At 49.7% G+C, this 15,193-nt stretch overlaps 1 protein-coding gene across 2 annotated transcripts in view; it reads right to left on the bottom strand.

Moving 5' to 3' along the window:
- The window catches only part of RNF128 (ring finger protein 128), a 42,742-nt gene that overhangs the window by 25,442 nt on the left and 2,107 nt on the right, over positions 1-15,193 (bottom strand). Inside the window, exon 1 of one of the 2 annotated variants that reach the window (XM_075053758.1) lies at positions 3,022-3,499. The exons of the other annotated variant lie outside the window; for it this stretch is intronic. Within the exon in view, the coding sequence (XP_074909859.1) occupies positions 3,022-3,499 (478 nt within the window). Of the gene's footprint in view, positions 1-3,021; positions 3,500-15,193 lie in introns of those variants that run through there. 2 annotated transcript variants of the gene reach the window in all.

Genomic DNA, 15,193 nt, shown 5'->3' with positions numbered 1-15,193 from the left:
TTTTTTGGGTTTGGGTGGGTTTGTTTGCCCTTTTTTTTTTTTTTTTAAAGTTGCCACACAGAGCACTGTCATAAGCAATAAAAAATTCACCAGACTTAACATCATTATAAGAAAAGAAGTCTCTGGAAGCAGGATGACCAGGACAAATACTTCTGTCAAGTACAGGCATGTTTAAGTCTCTAAACAAGAAAGTTGCTTCAAAAGGCAAGCTTGACAGCCCGAGAAAAAAAGCGCACTGTACTTTTACAAAAGCTTCTGCTAATAACTTTGTGTTCTGTTGCTACCGAAGTTCTGCAAAGAAAAACATATTGTGCCATACATTTTATCAAAGCCCACCCACGGGGACCTTCCTTCTCTGCCAGGCAGATGACAGCTCCCGTGCCCCGCTGCGGAGAGCAGAGCCCTTGGCAGCGCTGCAGCAGGCAGGAGGAGATGCTACCCCAGACACGTCGGGCGATGGGAAAACCCCGAGGCTTAGCTCCCGCTCGCCCCAGCAAAGCCACCTCCCGCTACTTGCCACTGCCTCAGCTTGGGGGAAGTGCTCAGCCTCGTTTGGTTTCACTTGATGGCTATGATAGCCCAGCTAAAGCAGAAATGAAGCCAATTAGGAAACCTAGATTTTGAAGTCACCGTTAGCACAGCTACAGCCGTTACAGCCACGGCGGGAGTCGTAGTTGCACAAACCCCATTCTTTAATGAGCAGGGCTACCTTCACCACTGCCTCCAGAAGAGTTAGAGCATCCAGTGCCACTGACAGAGACCAGAAGAGGAGACCCATCCCAAAGCACAGTTCAGCAAAGGGTAATATGACCAGCTCTTCAATTTGAGCTCAGCCTGCAGCACTACGCCTTATCACAAATATCCTGCACTTGGCAAAACGAATGAGGCTGATTACTTGTAGCTTACTTCCTCTTGGTTGTGCTGTGTTGAAAGCCTGCAACGTTTGTCAAGTTTGACTGGAGAACGTTGGCTACCAGCAGGGGCATGGGGCAGGGGTGGCCCAAGCACAGCGTGCCACCAAAGTCCCCTGAGCAGAAGGAAGAACATCGCTGTGGGAAGACGTGAGAACAGGGGCTCACAGGTGACTTCAACAAATACAAAAAGATAACTCAAGTCCAGAGAGAGAGAAAAGGGAGGGTGGGACAGGAGAGAAAGTGAGGGACTAGAAGGACAAGGAATAAAAGCAACAGCAGCAACAAGCTTAGCCCAGTAATTGTGCTAGGACATGGCAAGGAGGAGTCAGACAGATGAAATAAGTAGTTTGACAGAAGCTGTCTTCTCCAAGAAGTCCCTGTCCTGTTTGCCTACAGTTCAGCTGGGAAGTTTCAACATGCCCTTGAGCCTGTAACCCATCATGCAGGATAATCGGGACAGCTAGAGCCACTCTGACATAAATCCCTCAGCAGAAAGCTTAAGGACAGTATAGGAAAGAAGGAAGCTCCTGTTGGAGCAGGCCCTGCGGAGAACAGATGGCTCATTTCAAGAAGTGGCTCCTAGCAAGATTAAGATGCCGTAGGTCTCCCAGCGGCCAGGATGGAGGAGGGGGCAGGAGCACCCATACCTTCCCCTCAAGAACAGGTTCAGCAGTGACCTACCCAGGGCAGCAGTGCCAAAGGAGCTCCTCTGAGAGCTGCAGAATAAGGCGGGCACACGGTGAACATGGCTCAGGGCAGAAATGCTCCTGTCAGCTCAGCAGGAGAAACTCACCCAGCGATAGCCAGACCTCGATAGCATTTGTCAGCAGATGATTTGATTACATAAGAAAGCTCTGCCTCAGAAAGGCCAGAGCCCATCCAGATTGTACGTTTTAAATTCTTAAAGCGGAATACAGTCATACAGCTCATTAAAATTGCACACAATGATCCTCCAGAGGCAGCTACCGTTTCCTTGTCTCACCAGAACACTTACCTCTACCACTAACAGACAAAAAATCCCCTCCACCCCTTCTAAGAGGGGTACTGCAAGGATACAATTATTTTTCAAACCAGTCAAAGCTCTAAGACTCACTATTCATTTTCACTGCTGTATTTCTCTCTGGAAGATGTGGCTTCCCAAAGCAGTGGCACTCAGCAGAATACCGACATGCCGCGAGGTGTGCGCGCATCAATCCAACAGCCGAGGGCTGGACAGAGCCACCGAAGCCAGGTCCGTCTGTCCCACCGCAGACGGGGCACCTGCTCCTGCTGTTCCCAGAAGGCAGTTCCACAGCTTTCAGCCCAAGGCTGTTTCTCAGGAAACACTAGCCTGAAATACAGCCAAATCTCATCCTTCGTTTGAAAGATGGGCAGTTCAGAAAACAAAAACGCTGCTGGCAAGTAGGAGGCTTTCTATAGCGAGAGAAGAGAAGCTCTGTCATCAGCCTCTGCAAAATGGAAACAACCTTTAAAGGTCTTTAGCAGCTTGGATTGAAGGTGGCATTTTGCTTGGTGAAAAGTTACCTCTGGAAGAGTCTCGTGCTCTGCCTGTTTCTGAGCTGGTTAGTGTGCAGGACGTGGGGAAAAGCAGTGTCTGAGTGTGGAAACCCAGCCTATTTCACTGCCCAAATCTACTCCACAGGCTTTACAGGTTTTAAAACCTCTGGGCACCTACGTGGTCATGCTAGAAAGCCAAACCGGAGACACTATTCCCACCTTCACCCCAGGCACCGCCAGCGCCGGTGCCCAGCCTACCCAGGCCAGAAAGCTCGGGCAGCCTGCTCGCCCACAACAGCAGCCTCAGCCATCAGACGTCGTTACTCATTAATCAGAGAAAATTCAACAACAGCAGCTCCTTGAACAGCACCGGCTAGTCCGGGCAGAAACTCTTCTTGTGCAGGAGAGCCAAAAAAAAAAGAAATTCCCGTCTCTTCCCCAGCACCAAAGCTGGGGACGTTCACCGAGGGCTGGATCAGCGGGGGCTTAACCCAAGCCGTGCCCTCGCACCCTGCAGAGGGGAGGGAAGGAGCAGCTCCCACCGTAGGACCCTTCTTTTTCTGAGCCCCCCCCGCTCCCCAGCGGCTTGCCGGTCCCGGTAGCGGCTCACCGTGGTGGGACATGGGCAGCACCTCGTTGCCGGTACCGCGGTAGTTGTAGATAACGGCGGCGGCCGCTCCGCGCTCGGCGGCCAGACGGATCTTGTCGGCGAAAGAGCAGCCGCCGCCGCGCTGGATAAGGGCGAGCCAACCCGGGGAGCTACCGGTACCGGCTCCGGTACCGACCCCGGCCGGGGGGATCCCGCTGAAGTTGGTGCGGGCGCTGCAGGCGTTGAAGGAGTCGCGGCCGTCGGGCAGCACCAGCACCCCCGCGGCCGCCTGCAGCGGCGAGTCCTGCCCGTACAGGCCGCTTTCGCTCGCCTCCCAGCCGCTCCGGTTGCGGTCCCCGCCGTCCTCCCACGACACGTTCAGCCAAGCGGTCCACACCGCCGCCCCCGCCGCCACCACCACCCCTCCGCGGGGACCCGGCGGCGGGGGGGCGAGGCAGAGCAGCGCGGCCAGCGCCAGCAGCGAAGCCCCCGACGACATCCCGGCACGGCGCGAACGGCCCCGCCGCCGCCGCCGCCGCCGCCTAAAATCACCGCGGCCCCGCCCACGGGGGCGGGGCGGGAACGGCCCCGCCCCCGCAAGCCCCGCCCATCCCGCGGGAACCCCGCCGGGAGTCCCGGGGATCCCGCGGGGGGGGAGTGGGGGGGGGGGCGAGCGCTGCGGCCACGGGAGTCCCGACGGCGGGACCGTGGGGACCCCCATAAAGGGACCGACCCCCCGAAAGGACCAACCCCCGTGAAAGGACCGACCCCCCGAAGGGACCGACCCCCTGAAGGGACCGACCCCCCGAAGAGACCGACCCCCATGAAAGGACCGACCCCCCGGAAGGACCGACGCCCTGAAGGGACCGACCCCCATAAAGGCACCGACCCCCCGAAGGGACCGACCCCCCGACGGGACCGACCCCCATGAAGGGATCGACCCCCCAAAAGGACCGACCCCCCGAAGGGACCGACCCCCCGAAGGGACCGACCCTCATGAAGGGACCGACCCCCCGAAGGGACCGACCCCCTGAAGGGACCGACCCCCATAAAGGCACCGACCCCCCGAAGGGACCGACCCCCGAAGGGACCGACCCCCATAAAGGGACCGACCCCCCGAAGGGACAGAGCCCCCCCAGCAGCGCCAGCTGCCTGACCGCGACCCAGCCCAGTTGGCACCCCCAAGTTAATATTCGCTGCCACTCAGCAACACGCAGTAGCAGTCCCCCCTGAAACGGGTTTGTAGAGTAAGAGGTTTGTAGAGTACGAGGACGGCTGCGTTAACTCACCGGCCGCTGTTCTCCGTGTCATTAGACATACGCTATAAACCCGCCACCTCAACCAAAAACACCTTTTCCATTTATGTACTACTCATGTCTGCACATTTGATTCTTACTTGATCTATGTAACTCGCAATGAACCATCACATTTCTTCAGGGCTCTACAGTTCCTTTCTGGGCAGCCAGTTTGCATTCAAAACTCGCTTGCTCCAGCGCACACACATCTTTGCTAGGTTGTCCCGCATCAGGCAGTGCGGTCAGAGTGTTTGCAGGATCATGCGTGACACGATGGAGAGGCCTTGCTCCTTCCAGCTGCTCTGCAGGAATTGCCCCCAGCACCGGGACCCACTCGAACACGTCCCCAAACGGCCACGTGTCACTGCGCACAGGCTGGGTCTCTGGGTGGGAGCCCGTCGTTTAGAAAGGATTTTTCCTGTGCAGTGATTACATGGCACAAAATCAGCTTCTGCCTATGCAATCACCGGCAAAATTAGGGTAAACACAGAGTTAAAGCCTTTCTGATATGAGTCGGCACCACCGCTTAGTTTTTAATGCAGGCGTTTGGCTGATTCTGAATCCACGCGGCCGATAACCCGATAGCTCGGCGTCGAGCTATGGCGCACGTTTTCCTTCACTTGCACCCGTGCTAAACGCAGGACGACGAGCGTTACGCAGTCAAATCCGACTCGGGTTTGAATGACTCCTTGGGGACAGGAGCTTCAAAACCAAGGCGCTCCACTGGCGTCCACCCCTGCCAGCACGGCGGCTACAGGTTTTTGTAGCTCAGTAGCACAGGGAGATCAGCGGTTGGTTTTGCTGCTGAAATAGCAGCGTGCAGAGCAGGTAATGAAGAGCAGATGAAGCAATTTGCTCAAGATCAATGTTGCTAAACACGCAAAGCTTACTAAGCGATCTCTTTTGTCCTAACCTAAACAAATCCCTCATTTTCTCATTCCACATCTAAGTAGACAACTTATTTCAACAGTGACGTCTTTAGCTATAATAAGAAGGATATCTGTAAGCAAGCAGAGACATGGTGGTGGTTTGAAACCTGTTCCACATAGGTGCTGGGAACAACTTAACACTCTGAAAATATAACCAAGCTCTATGCAACTGACAGCAGCCAAACCGCTCAGCTTCAAATGCCTCCAAAGTTTTAGGGATGTTCGGCTCTGGAGTTTTCACCGAGACTAAATTGGACCAAAAAGACAAACACTGGAACCTCCGCAGGATACAAAACTTCCTATAGTTCTGGGGGTTTTTGAGTAGAAGGCTTAGCCACAGTCGCTTACCCTTCCATACGTTATAGTTTGTAACGTGATGATAATAAAGTGCAGATGTTGCAGCTGCGGGTGGGTGCGAAGGCGTTTCGGGGGCAGGCTGCAGGGAGCAGACCTGCCAGGCATCGGGTGGTGGTAACTAAAACTTCACCGCTCTTTGGCAACTGGTGGGAAATACGCAGGGTGTCCAGGCTACTGCCCGGTGGCAAAATGTCCACGGCGCGTTCGGTAATCTCACCAAAATGAACACGGAGCCTTAACTTGAACTTCTCACCGGGCAGCGCAGAGAAGGATTACAAGGAACAGAATTGCTCTAGCTGTGATTGCGGACATTCTGCTGCCATGGCATTATTCTGGTAACGAGTATCTGACCCCTTGCTCAGGCAATGTTTCCACTCGCTTGAAAACAACCGAGTAAGCAAACGGCGGGCACAAACAGAAACCTTGTTGACCGTGGCTGGGGAATTTCTCAGCCTAGCAAAGCAAAGGAAGCCGAGTGTTTGTATTGGGGCAAAAAAGTGGACGCTTGTGCTGATAGTGGTCAGTCCTTCCAAGCAAACACTGGAAGACACCAGCCTTGCTCGGCTTGGCAGGGAAGCCACTTGGAAGAGGCCAATGGTCCCTGTGCATCCCGGCATGGTTAGCAGCAACTCCGGGCCAGCAGAACGGAGAGGAGCCCGGTGAGGTGGCTGGGACAGTGTCAGAGTTAAAACAATACGTTTTAAAACCAGCATGCCAATTATACCCATTTTAAGCTGCCTATCTCACCCTGAGAACTTTCTGGGCTCTCATTCATTACATCTTTTTTCAGAATGATAATTAATAAACAGATCTGCAGCCTTACTGAAGTGTATCCTTTACTCGTGTTTGAAAAATGTGGTTTGTCTGATGGCTTTCAGCTCAGTTACCTGTAATTCACAACAGAAAAAAAGGGTATTGAGTAGCAATTAGAAATAGTCACTGCTAGCAGGAAGCCTCCAGGGACCAGGCAAGAGGAGGGCTAATAAGGTTTTTTTGCTGTTTGGGGGGGGTTTTTTTTGGTGTTCGGTTTTTTTCTTTTTTCCTGCCCTTACACAAAAAGCTGAGATTTTATAGTTTGGAGAAAGCACATTTTGTTTTGGAGAAAGAGGCCAGACATTGTAGGGGCTGTGACATGTAGTACAACGTATTAACAAGTAGTGCAACTTACTTCTGCTACATTTGTTTGTGAGAGCTTTCTAAAAGTTTCTGAAATTACAAGCACTGTAGCCCATGAGGACTACAGGTGTGAGAATGATAGGGTAAGCAGCATTAATTGGCTCCCACAAAAGCAGAAGCAGAATTACATGTAAAATAGGTACAGCATGATGGAATTTCTGGCATAGATCTGATTTTTTTAAAACCTTAGAAGATTTTTATTATTTAAAAACTTATGCTGTATAATTTTGCTTTTCATTTTTTCCCCATGGTTACTGGTGGAGGCTCTGAGACGTTCAGAAAGTAGGGCATGACTTTCAGATGAACAAAGTGAAATCCTGGAAATGCTGTCACTGCCTTCTACAGGGATGGACCCTATCATTATCTGGAGCTTTATCTTATTTGAGTAAATATTTAAACATCTTTTCTCAAGATTAAAAAAATGTATATGTGTATGTGTAAATATTGCTTTTTAATGTCAAGCCAGATGACTCAGGGCATCTTGCTGATGAGAGACTTGCACACTCGTGTCCTTCAAAACTGCATTTGCTTCTCATTCAAATACCCAGCTCTGGATCTCTGTCTTTGGAGGAAAGCTCACAAGGGCACAAGAGATCTCTGTTAGGGCAAAGCATTACAAGGGCCGGCACTGAACCCTCCAAGTGCTGCGTATGGGTCTGGACCATGTCTCTGGGCCTTCTCCACTGACCAACAAAGTAGAAAGGAGAAGCGCTTATGAAAATGGAAAAAACAATCAAAAGGAGCGCCCTAAAATGAAACCCAGAACTGAATGTCATGGGACAAAAAAAAATCCATGAACAAACGTTACCCTGAATCACAAGTTAAAGACAACAGATGTTGCATCTCCTTATTCAAAACCAGCTCATGTCCGTGACCAGCAACGGAAGGGGCTTGGCCAGGTGACTTGCTCCAGCACAGGCAATGCTGTGGGCTAAAGCATCCCAAATTTTTAAATTAGCTGAAAAAAAAAAAATTAAGGTATGAGAATGGAGCTTGTGGGTCTTTGCTGCTTTACAAAGAGGACAGGCTCAGGCCGGGGGAGGCAGAGGCTGGAAACTTCCCCTGACCCTGCCTGCGGGGCTTGGGAGCTCCCAGGAGAATCTGAGGTGACCCTTGTGACGAGATGCAGAAGACATGCAGAGGTTGCCAGTTTCAGCTAAGTTTCACTATGAATTTGTGAGCTTGTCTGGCTCTAACACAACTCGGAAACTCCAGCCCACACGACTCTGTTCGCTGGATGTGGAAAAAAATAAAGTGCGTCAGATCGCCCTGTGCGCTGGCACCGAACACTTTCCCTCGGCTAGCCAGATGTGCGCAAGAGTCCCCGGCGCCAGGGAAGCAAACAATGTTTCTCCGTATTTCTGGCACAGAGGGACCAATTGTTGTGACAGCACTACATGTGTCCTCTGCTACCCCAGAGAATAGGGGTAAAACGCTGCCAGCAGAGGCAGGAGCTACAAAAGGGATGGATGCTCACGCACTGACCAAAGTTTGCAAGCACTCTTCCTCCTGCCAAAGACACTTGCAATTTCATGAAATCATGTTTTCCATCTTTCATTTCAAAGGAAGTTTGTTGCTAAATAGAAATAAGCAATATCTATGAGATGCAAGAGAATTAAAGTGAAGACAAAAGCATTCCTCACAGTTGACTACAAGGAGCCTTGAGCAAAAAAAAGCATCTACAGTTCCTCTGAAAAATTAAAACAAGAACAAAAAAACCCCCCAACATACAAGAAAGGCCAGAACTTGCCAGACAACACGTCCTTTTGGTCTGTTTTGGTTTCAACATTGAGCTGAAGCATGATGCTACACAGGCCTGTTGATTCAGTGGTGGTCTTTATTCAGTGACAGTGGATTTTCCAAGCAGGGGACTGAATCAGTGGTTTCCTTCCCCTGCAGTGCTTTGGGCAAATCTCCATCCAGCCTGGGGACCGAGATTTTCCATAGAATGCATGTAATGCAGTTGACCAACTGAGGAGCATCAGGTGACTGGAAGTCTGAAGACATCCTCAAGAGCAGAACATATTGATGTTTGGCCCTTGGAGGAAGAAATGAGTCCAAGTCAAAAAGTTTGCCCTTTCTGGATTTGTTTGTGTGTATGCACAAACTACAGGGCCACAGATTGCAGCTACTCGCAGAAATCAGTAGCCCAGCCCTGCGAAGCTTTGTCATCCAAGGTACAAGTGTGCCTAGTTTCAATTCTGACTTTATCTCCATCAAATCTGCTCAGGTCTCTGTGACAAGCCCTCACTACGTCCAACAGGGAAAGCTTAGCAGTGACTCGAGCTGGTCCTGAAATCCTTGTTTACAGAACCGCGAGCCGAAGGCAGGAACACTCTGAATAGGGGCTTTTAAGATCACAGAACTGTAAAAGCTCAGCTTTTACAGCCTAATTAGGACGTCAGCATAATTAGGACGTAAGTTGTGACAAACTTCGGCGAGCCCAGTAATGTCAGCGGGAGCTTTACCAACAGCCTCCCCAGGCCAAGGACTTGCCCGGCTCGCTCCGTCCGTCCTTCCTTCCACCCCACAGGCTGCTGGCAACCCACGAGGGGCATCTGCCACCCCGGCGGAGACCGAGCCCCGAGAGGAGGAAACAAACATCAGGGCAAAGCATGCAAGTGGAACAACCAGGAAGGAGAAAAATCCTCTCGGGGAAGGCATGTGAGAGTTACGGTTTGGGTTCTTGGACCCGGCTGGTGGCTTGAGGGAGGTTACAGGAGATGTTTTCTGAGATTTAGTTTTGGCACATGGCTTCAAAGTGTAAGAGGTCTGAACTGCAAAGTCAGGAGCTAGAGGCAGCGCTCCTCGCCGCCCGAGAGGACGGAGACCTCGCTCGGCGGTTTGGGCTCAGCGATGCCTTCCAGCGTGTGCTTCTTTCAACGTCTCCCTCGTTGAGATGGAAAAAATTGTAAACCACAGATGGTTTTTCCTCTGTGCCTTTTGCATCTTTGCTCAACCCATGCAAAGGTGCTCACGGCCGCGGCTTGGGGAGAGGGCAGCTCACTGCCTGCAAGCTCTTCTCCAAGCGTGAAACGGACCCTATTCATAGCAAATAATGATATTGATAGATCTCTTCAGTTTGTGTACAAATACGATTTGTATATTTCAGGCTTTTTTAATGAACATTTTCACTCTTCTGGGGGGATGCACATGGTAATGCACTTTGATGCACGTGATCCTTTAATGGATTTACCAACCCATCTGGAAAAGTGCACGGAAAGCAGCAGTAGATTTTAACTGGAAACGGTGACTACTACAAGCAAATTGATGGCCCATATTAAAAAAAATATTCTGAATAACTTCAAAAATAACTACTTTACAATATTTAGGATTAATTTCTGAGTGAGATAGTAATAAATGCACCTATAGAAAGGTGGCGTAGCTTATTGTACACTTGCTGGCCCAACATTTCCATGTGCAAATGGCACAGTCTATAGTCCAGTGAAATCAAAGGAAACACTTCCACTGATTTTGTGAGGTTTAAGATTTATTCTTTTTTTCTGGAAAAATCCTGTATAAATCCTTAGTTAGAAAGCCAGCTGGACTAGGAGGTAAGCAGACAGGACAGTAAGTTGCACTAAGAATTTTAAAGGAAACAAAAGGCTGATCCCAAAAGAGAGTGAAATTGGGGTCCAAAACGTCCTCTGAAAACCTCTGATCAGTTGCTGCTTAGATGACCTCCAAAATCTGAAGTTGGCTCATTTTTGGTTTGGTTTTCAAAGGAAACAAGGTATGCAATCATCTAGTTTTCCTTTCTGCCCTCATCCCTCCTCCTTCCCCATCTCCTCCCCGCAGATAACTTTCCTGCTTGCCTACACTGGTGACCAATTTCAGCCAGCCTTGGCTGAAAGCTTGGAAAATTCAAGGAGAAGTTTCCCACAAGTCTTTTAACATCAGCAGCTGGTTAGAGGACCCTCAGGAGAGGCAGAATCCTGAGGTTCCGCAACTCCCTGACTGCCTTTGCCCAGGGAGAGGCCCGCCTGCGAGGCAGCGGGTTTATTAATTTGAGGAACAAGGAAGCAAAAGGAGTCTCAAGGTTGTGGTGGGAACAGAGGTGAAATCAGAGGGACGGGAAGGGGGAAAAGAGGAAAACGTTACTCACGTGGAGTCAGAGGGAGTGCAGGGACACAGGGGAAAGGTGTTAGGACAAAGTTGTTTTGCTCATAAAGCGATTTATTTGCTTCAAGCACCTGCTGTTCTGCTTCTCCATGTCCATGGGTCTGGGTAGGGCCAGCAACCCGCTCTGCTTTCCTGCAGTGCCGTGATGGCAAAAGGTATATTGCATGCCAGCACAGCCTGCAGCTCGGGGATCTTCAGGGAAGCAAGAAAATGGGTTTGAAACCTCTCAGGTGATAAAAGGAGCCAAACCCATCTCTTCACCGGTGTGGGTGAGTGCACTGAGCTCCTGGAGGAAAAGTTCTCCTCCACACCCTCTGTGCTTCACCAGGAGGGACCGTCCCAAACCACGGCGAGAGACAGCGCGTGAAACGCTTAAATCCAGCTGGGTTCCAAGCTCTGAGTCTTGGCCCGAGCCTGAGCAAAGCCCCGAACCACAGGAGCCTTCCAGGAGATCAGAATTTAAATTCAATTGGTCTCGAGGATTTTCCTCTTAGCTATTCATGCCCAGCTCCTCGCTCGGGCGGTTACACTCAGGCAGTTTGTGATTTGCCTCGTTGGCTTTCATCCGTCCTTCCGAGGTGTTTCACAGCGGTGCCGGTGTGGAGGCACCAGGAGCTGACCCTCCCCAGTGCACTCTGCAATCCCCCAAGGACTCATTTCACTCATACCTGCAGGTGACCATCAGGCTTCCAGCATTACTTCTTTTTTTTTTCTCTTTTGGGGTTGTAACAACTAACACAACCTCAACTGCAATGGCCTGACCGATAAGAGAGGTGACACTGACAAGTGATTGAGGAAAGCTGTGCATGTTCTGTAACATATTACATGCTTGTAATTAGAAGCCAGATTGAGTTACTCACTTAGATGCAAATATTTCTTTTGTTCTTTGTTTCCAGCAGGTTAAACAGAGGATGCCGCCTTTCTCTTTTTAGGGGAAATGGTTAGCCAGCAGGTTGGCTTCCTTTTCTGGTTCTAGCAGTTAGAGTTTTGCAAAGCCTCTCCTGAGCTTTGCTAAACAAGGAAGCTCATGAGAGAGCCACGCTGTGGTCCCAGGACAAAACTTCTGCTGTTTTTTCCACAGAAGCAGACTCTGGGCTCCCTGTGTACGTTCACCACCAAGTTTATGGATGAACAGGTGGGTCACAGTATGGAGTCACCTGAAACAAACCCAGTGTTTATCACATTGACTACCTTGGAAGCTAAAGAAACCATACTAAATGCCAGCGTGGTGAGGTCCTGGGCTTTGCTGGCTCCATATTCTGGGGGCTCTGGAAAATCCCAGACCTGAACGCAGCTCCCTGGCAGCCTGCGCTCTGCGGCGATGAGCACAGCCCGCAGAGATTTTTTACGGCTGCTCGGGAGCCTTTCTGGAAGGAAAAGGCTGTCTGCTCTGGAGAAGGGACAGTCCAACCCGGGTCTGAGCAGGGCAGATCTCTCCAGCCGCCCAGGGCCGTGTCTGGTTTTTGAGTAGAGTCTCCAAGGATGGAGACTGCACAACCTCTCTGGGCAGCCTGCCACACTCTTCAACCACCCTCACAGTGAAGAAGTTTTTTCTTATGTAATTTCTTGCTTGTGCCCGTTGCCTCTGTTTCTTTCGCTGGGCACCACCGAGAGGAGCCTGGCTCCATCGTATTTACCCTCCCTGGCTCCATCAGGAATTTGCACACCTAGATGAGAACCCCTCGAGCCTCCTCCAGCCGGAGCCGCCGCAGCTCTCCCAGCCTCTCCTTGCTGGGACGGTCCCGCTGGTGAAGGGCTCTGGGCTTCACCCCTCCTGCCGCTGCACCTCTCACTCCATCGAAGGCGTGAAGCCACTTAGACAATTTTCTCGGATGATAAACGGAGGAATTTAGTCCACACTACGAGACCGCTGACTTCACAGAGGCATCTGGACTGCTGTTAGCAGAGCCACTTAGTTTGCAAGGAAAAAATGAAAAGGGAACCTCACGGCGTCTGCTTTGCATGGATGTTCTGGGAAGTTCATTCATTTTCATGTGCAGGTCCCACAGGCTATTCAAAGCTCGGGCAGAGAACCCGGCTTTTTCTGTGGTAAACTGAGGAAATGACTGAAAATGTGCTGTAAAACAGAGATGACTCTGAAGATGGAATAAGCAATGGTATTTTAGAGAGTTAAGATGGGGAACTTGAGCAAGATTTTATACCAGCTTTCAAACCAAAAGATAAAACCGAACTCCACTGTCAGGCATTTAGCCCACAAGTTTGTAATAGGTATTGCACCAACAGCTAATAAAACCCTATCTCAAAATACTGCTGAGATAATAAAAGTTAGACTTTGTAGCTACAGAATATCCTGGAAACAAGTTAGAAGGAAACACAGATCCACAACAATTTTTTTCAATCAGTCAGGATTGCCAATTATTTCTGTTGTACAGACAAACAGATACCTGCTTGCTCCTGTTGTACGACAGTTGTGCTAGGGTACTGTTCTTCATGAGTCTTGGAGGCTTTAATAGTTCCCTTTCACTGGGTCTTAGTAAATCCCTTGGAGAAAACTTTTCAGAACACGCTTGATATTTTAGCTTAGCTGCTATATCGGACTAGGATCCAAATGGCAGCAATAACAGTGTTTTAATTTTATTATTCTTCGTTTTTATGCTATCACCAGTCTCCTATTTTCTCTTGTAAACGAACAGGAAAAAAGGAAAAAGATCACAGTGACAAGAGGATACAGCCCTCTACCGACCCGCGCCAGCACTGCTCACAAAGCATGGGCCCAAGCCAGCTGCTGTGTGACTTTCTAGAGCACAATTCTTCTGCTACAGTCTGTGGTCTGGTATTTGTTACTAAAAAAGGAGCCCTAAAATATCTTGTTTAAATTTGGCTAGGTTTCAAAAACTTGATAATTCCTGGAATTTCCATTTCAGTTTCAAGGAGGGGTGCTGGAAAAATGTTGTTACAGATGCATATTCCACTTCCTTTCCAGAGAAAATCAAGCAAGTGCTAGAACTACTAAAAAATGACATTTTTCTTCTAGCAAAAGCTTAGTCTCTGTACCATTGGAACAATCTGACTTTGTGCAAATAAGACACAAACACCTGCAGAAAATCTTTCAGATTAAAGTAGAGCATTTTCCCACCAGTGGTTTGTGTAATCGGAGAGGAATGGGAAAGTTGTTTCTAATATCTTGACCTCTAAAATTTTCCGTAGTAAAAGCTATTATATCAGTTTTATTGTATGTGTGTGTGTAACAACAAAAGAATACCCAGTAACAGGTAAAACTGAGGACAGGTAAAAGGAACTGCCGTCCAGGATGAGGGAGGAGTCACCAAGAGGGGAGATTTTTCTTCCTTCCCAGCAACTTTAAATTACCAACATTTCCTGCACACCTGGACTTTGCCCAGAACAAACTATTTCATTGCTGTAAGACTGGGCGGGTATTTTACCACGTGAAATACTTACATAATATTATACTGTTATAACAGAAAATAAGGTTGTCTAGGAAGCTATCTAGAAAAGAATAATTATATGTTAAAGTCAGCAGGAAGGGAGGAGGACTGCGGGAAACAACAGCGGTTTTCCCCAACATCGGGCACTTTTAAGGTTCAGCTGGAGAGGGTGCTGGGCCATCTTGTCTAGACCGTGCTTTTGCCAAGAAAGGTTGGACCAGGTGATCCTTGAGGTTCCTTCCAACCTGGTATTCTGTGATTCTATGAAACTGCGGCCAAGGCCCCAGGGCCTAATAAATAACCAAGGGGATGGGGTTCCTGTCACCCTGCGCAGCAGCAGGGCAGTGCAGGCGGATGCCTGAAGATGTCAGGACTGGCCCCAGCCGAGAGCCGGCCGATAACCCTAGGGGCTGCTGCTCCTTCTTTAATCAGAAGCTCGCAGATCGCCGGCAGCAGCAGGGCAGATTTTTCTCTCGCTGCTCTGCCAACCGGCCATCTCATCTCCGAAGGTCCCCTGCCCAGATGGCAGAGAGGATTAATCCCCAAGTGTCCTCAGACTCTTTGGGTGATGCCACCATTGGCAGATTCCAGCCAAATAGGAGATTTCCTTCCCCAGCCCTGTGAACAACCCTACTGTAAAAAACTAAATCATCTCCAAGCGCTCTTTTGCTTTAAGTGCTGTGCCGCAATGACAACCCCTTTCCCAGGCTTTTTCTGTTTTACCTAAAGAACGTATGGCTCCACACTTTACACTGAGGGAAACAAATACAGAGAGAAGATGCTTCTCCTATGCTGTTTAGACAAAGAGCTCATCTCACTGGATGTTTAGCACTGATTTATAAACCCTCTTTGCCACCAAACAGATCGTAACATCCACTTTAGTCCTATAGGACAACTATAGGAAATA

This window comes from Buteo buteo, chromosome 22 (genome assembly GCF_964188355.1).
Source record: "Buteo buteo chromosome 22, bButBut1.hap1.1, whole genome shotgun sequence".
Taxonomy (NCBI): domain Eukaryota; kingdom Metazoa; phylum Chordata; class Aves; order Accipitriformes; family Accipitridae; genus Buteo; species Buteo buteo.
Note: the sequence above shows the minus strand (reverse complement) of the source record. Positions and strands in the feature narration are given on the sequence as shown.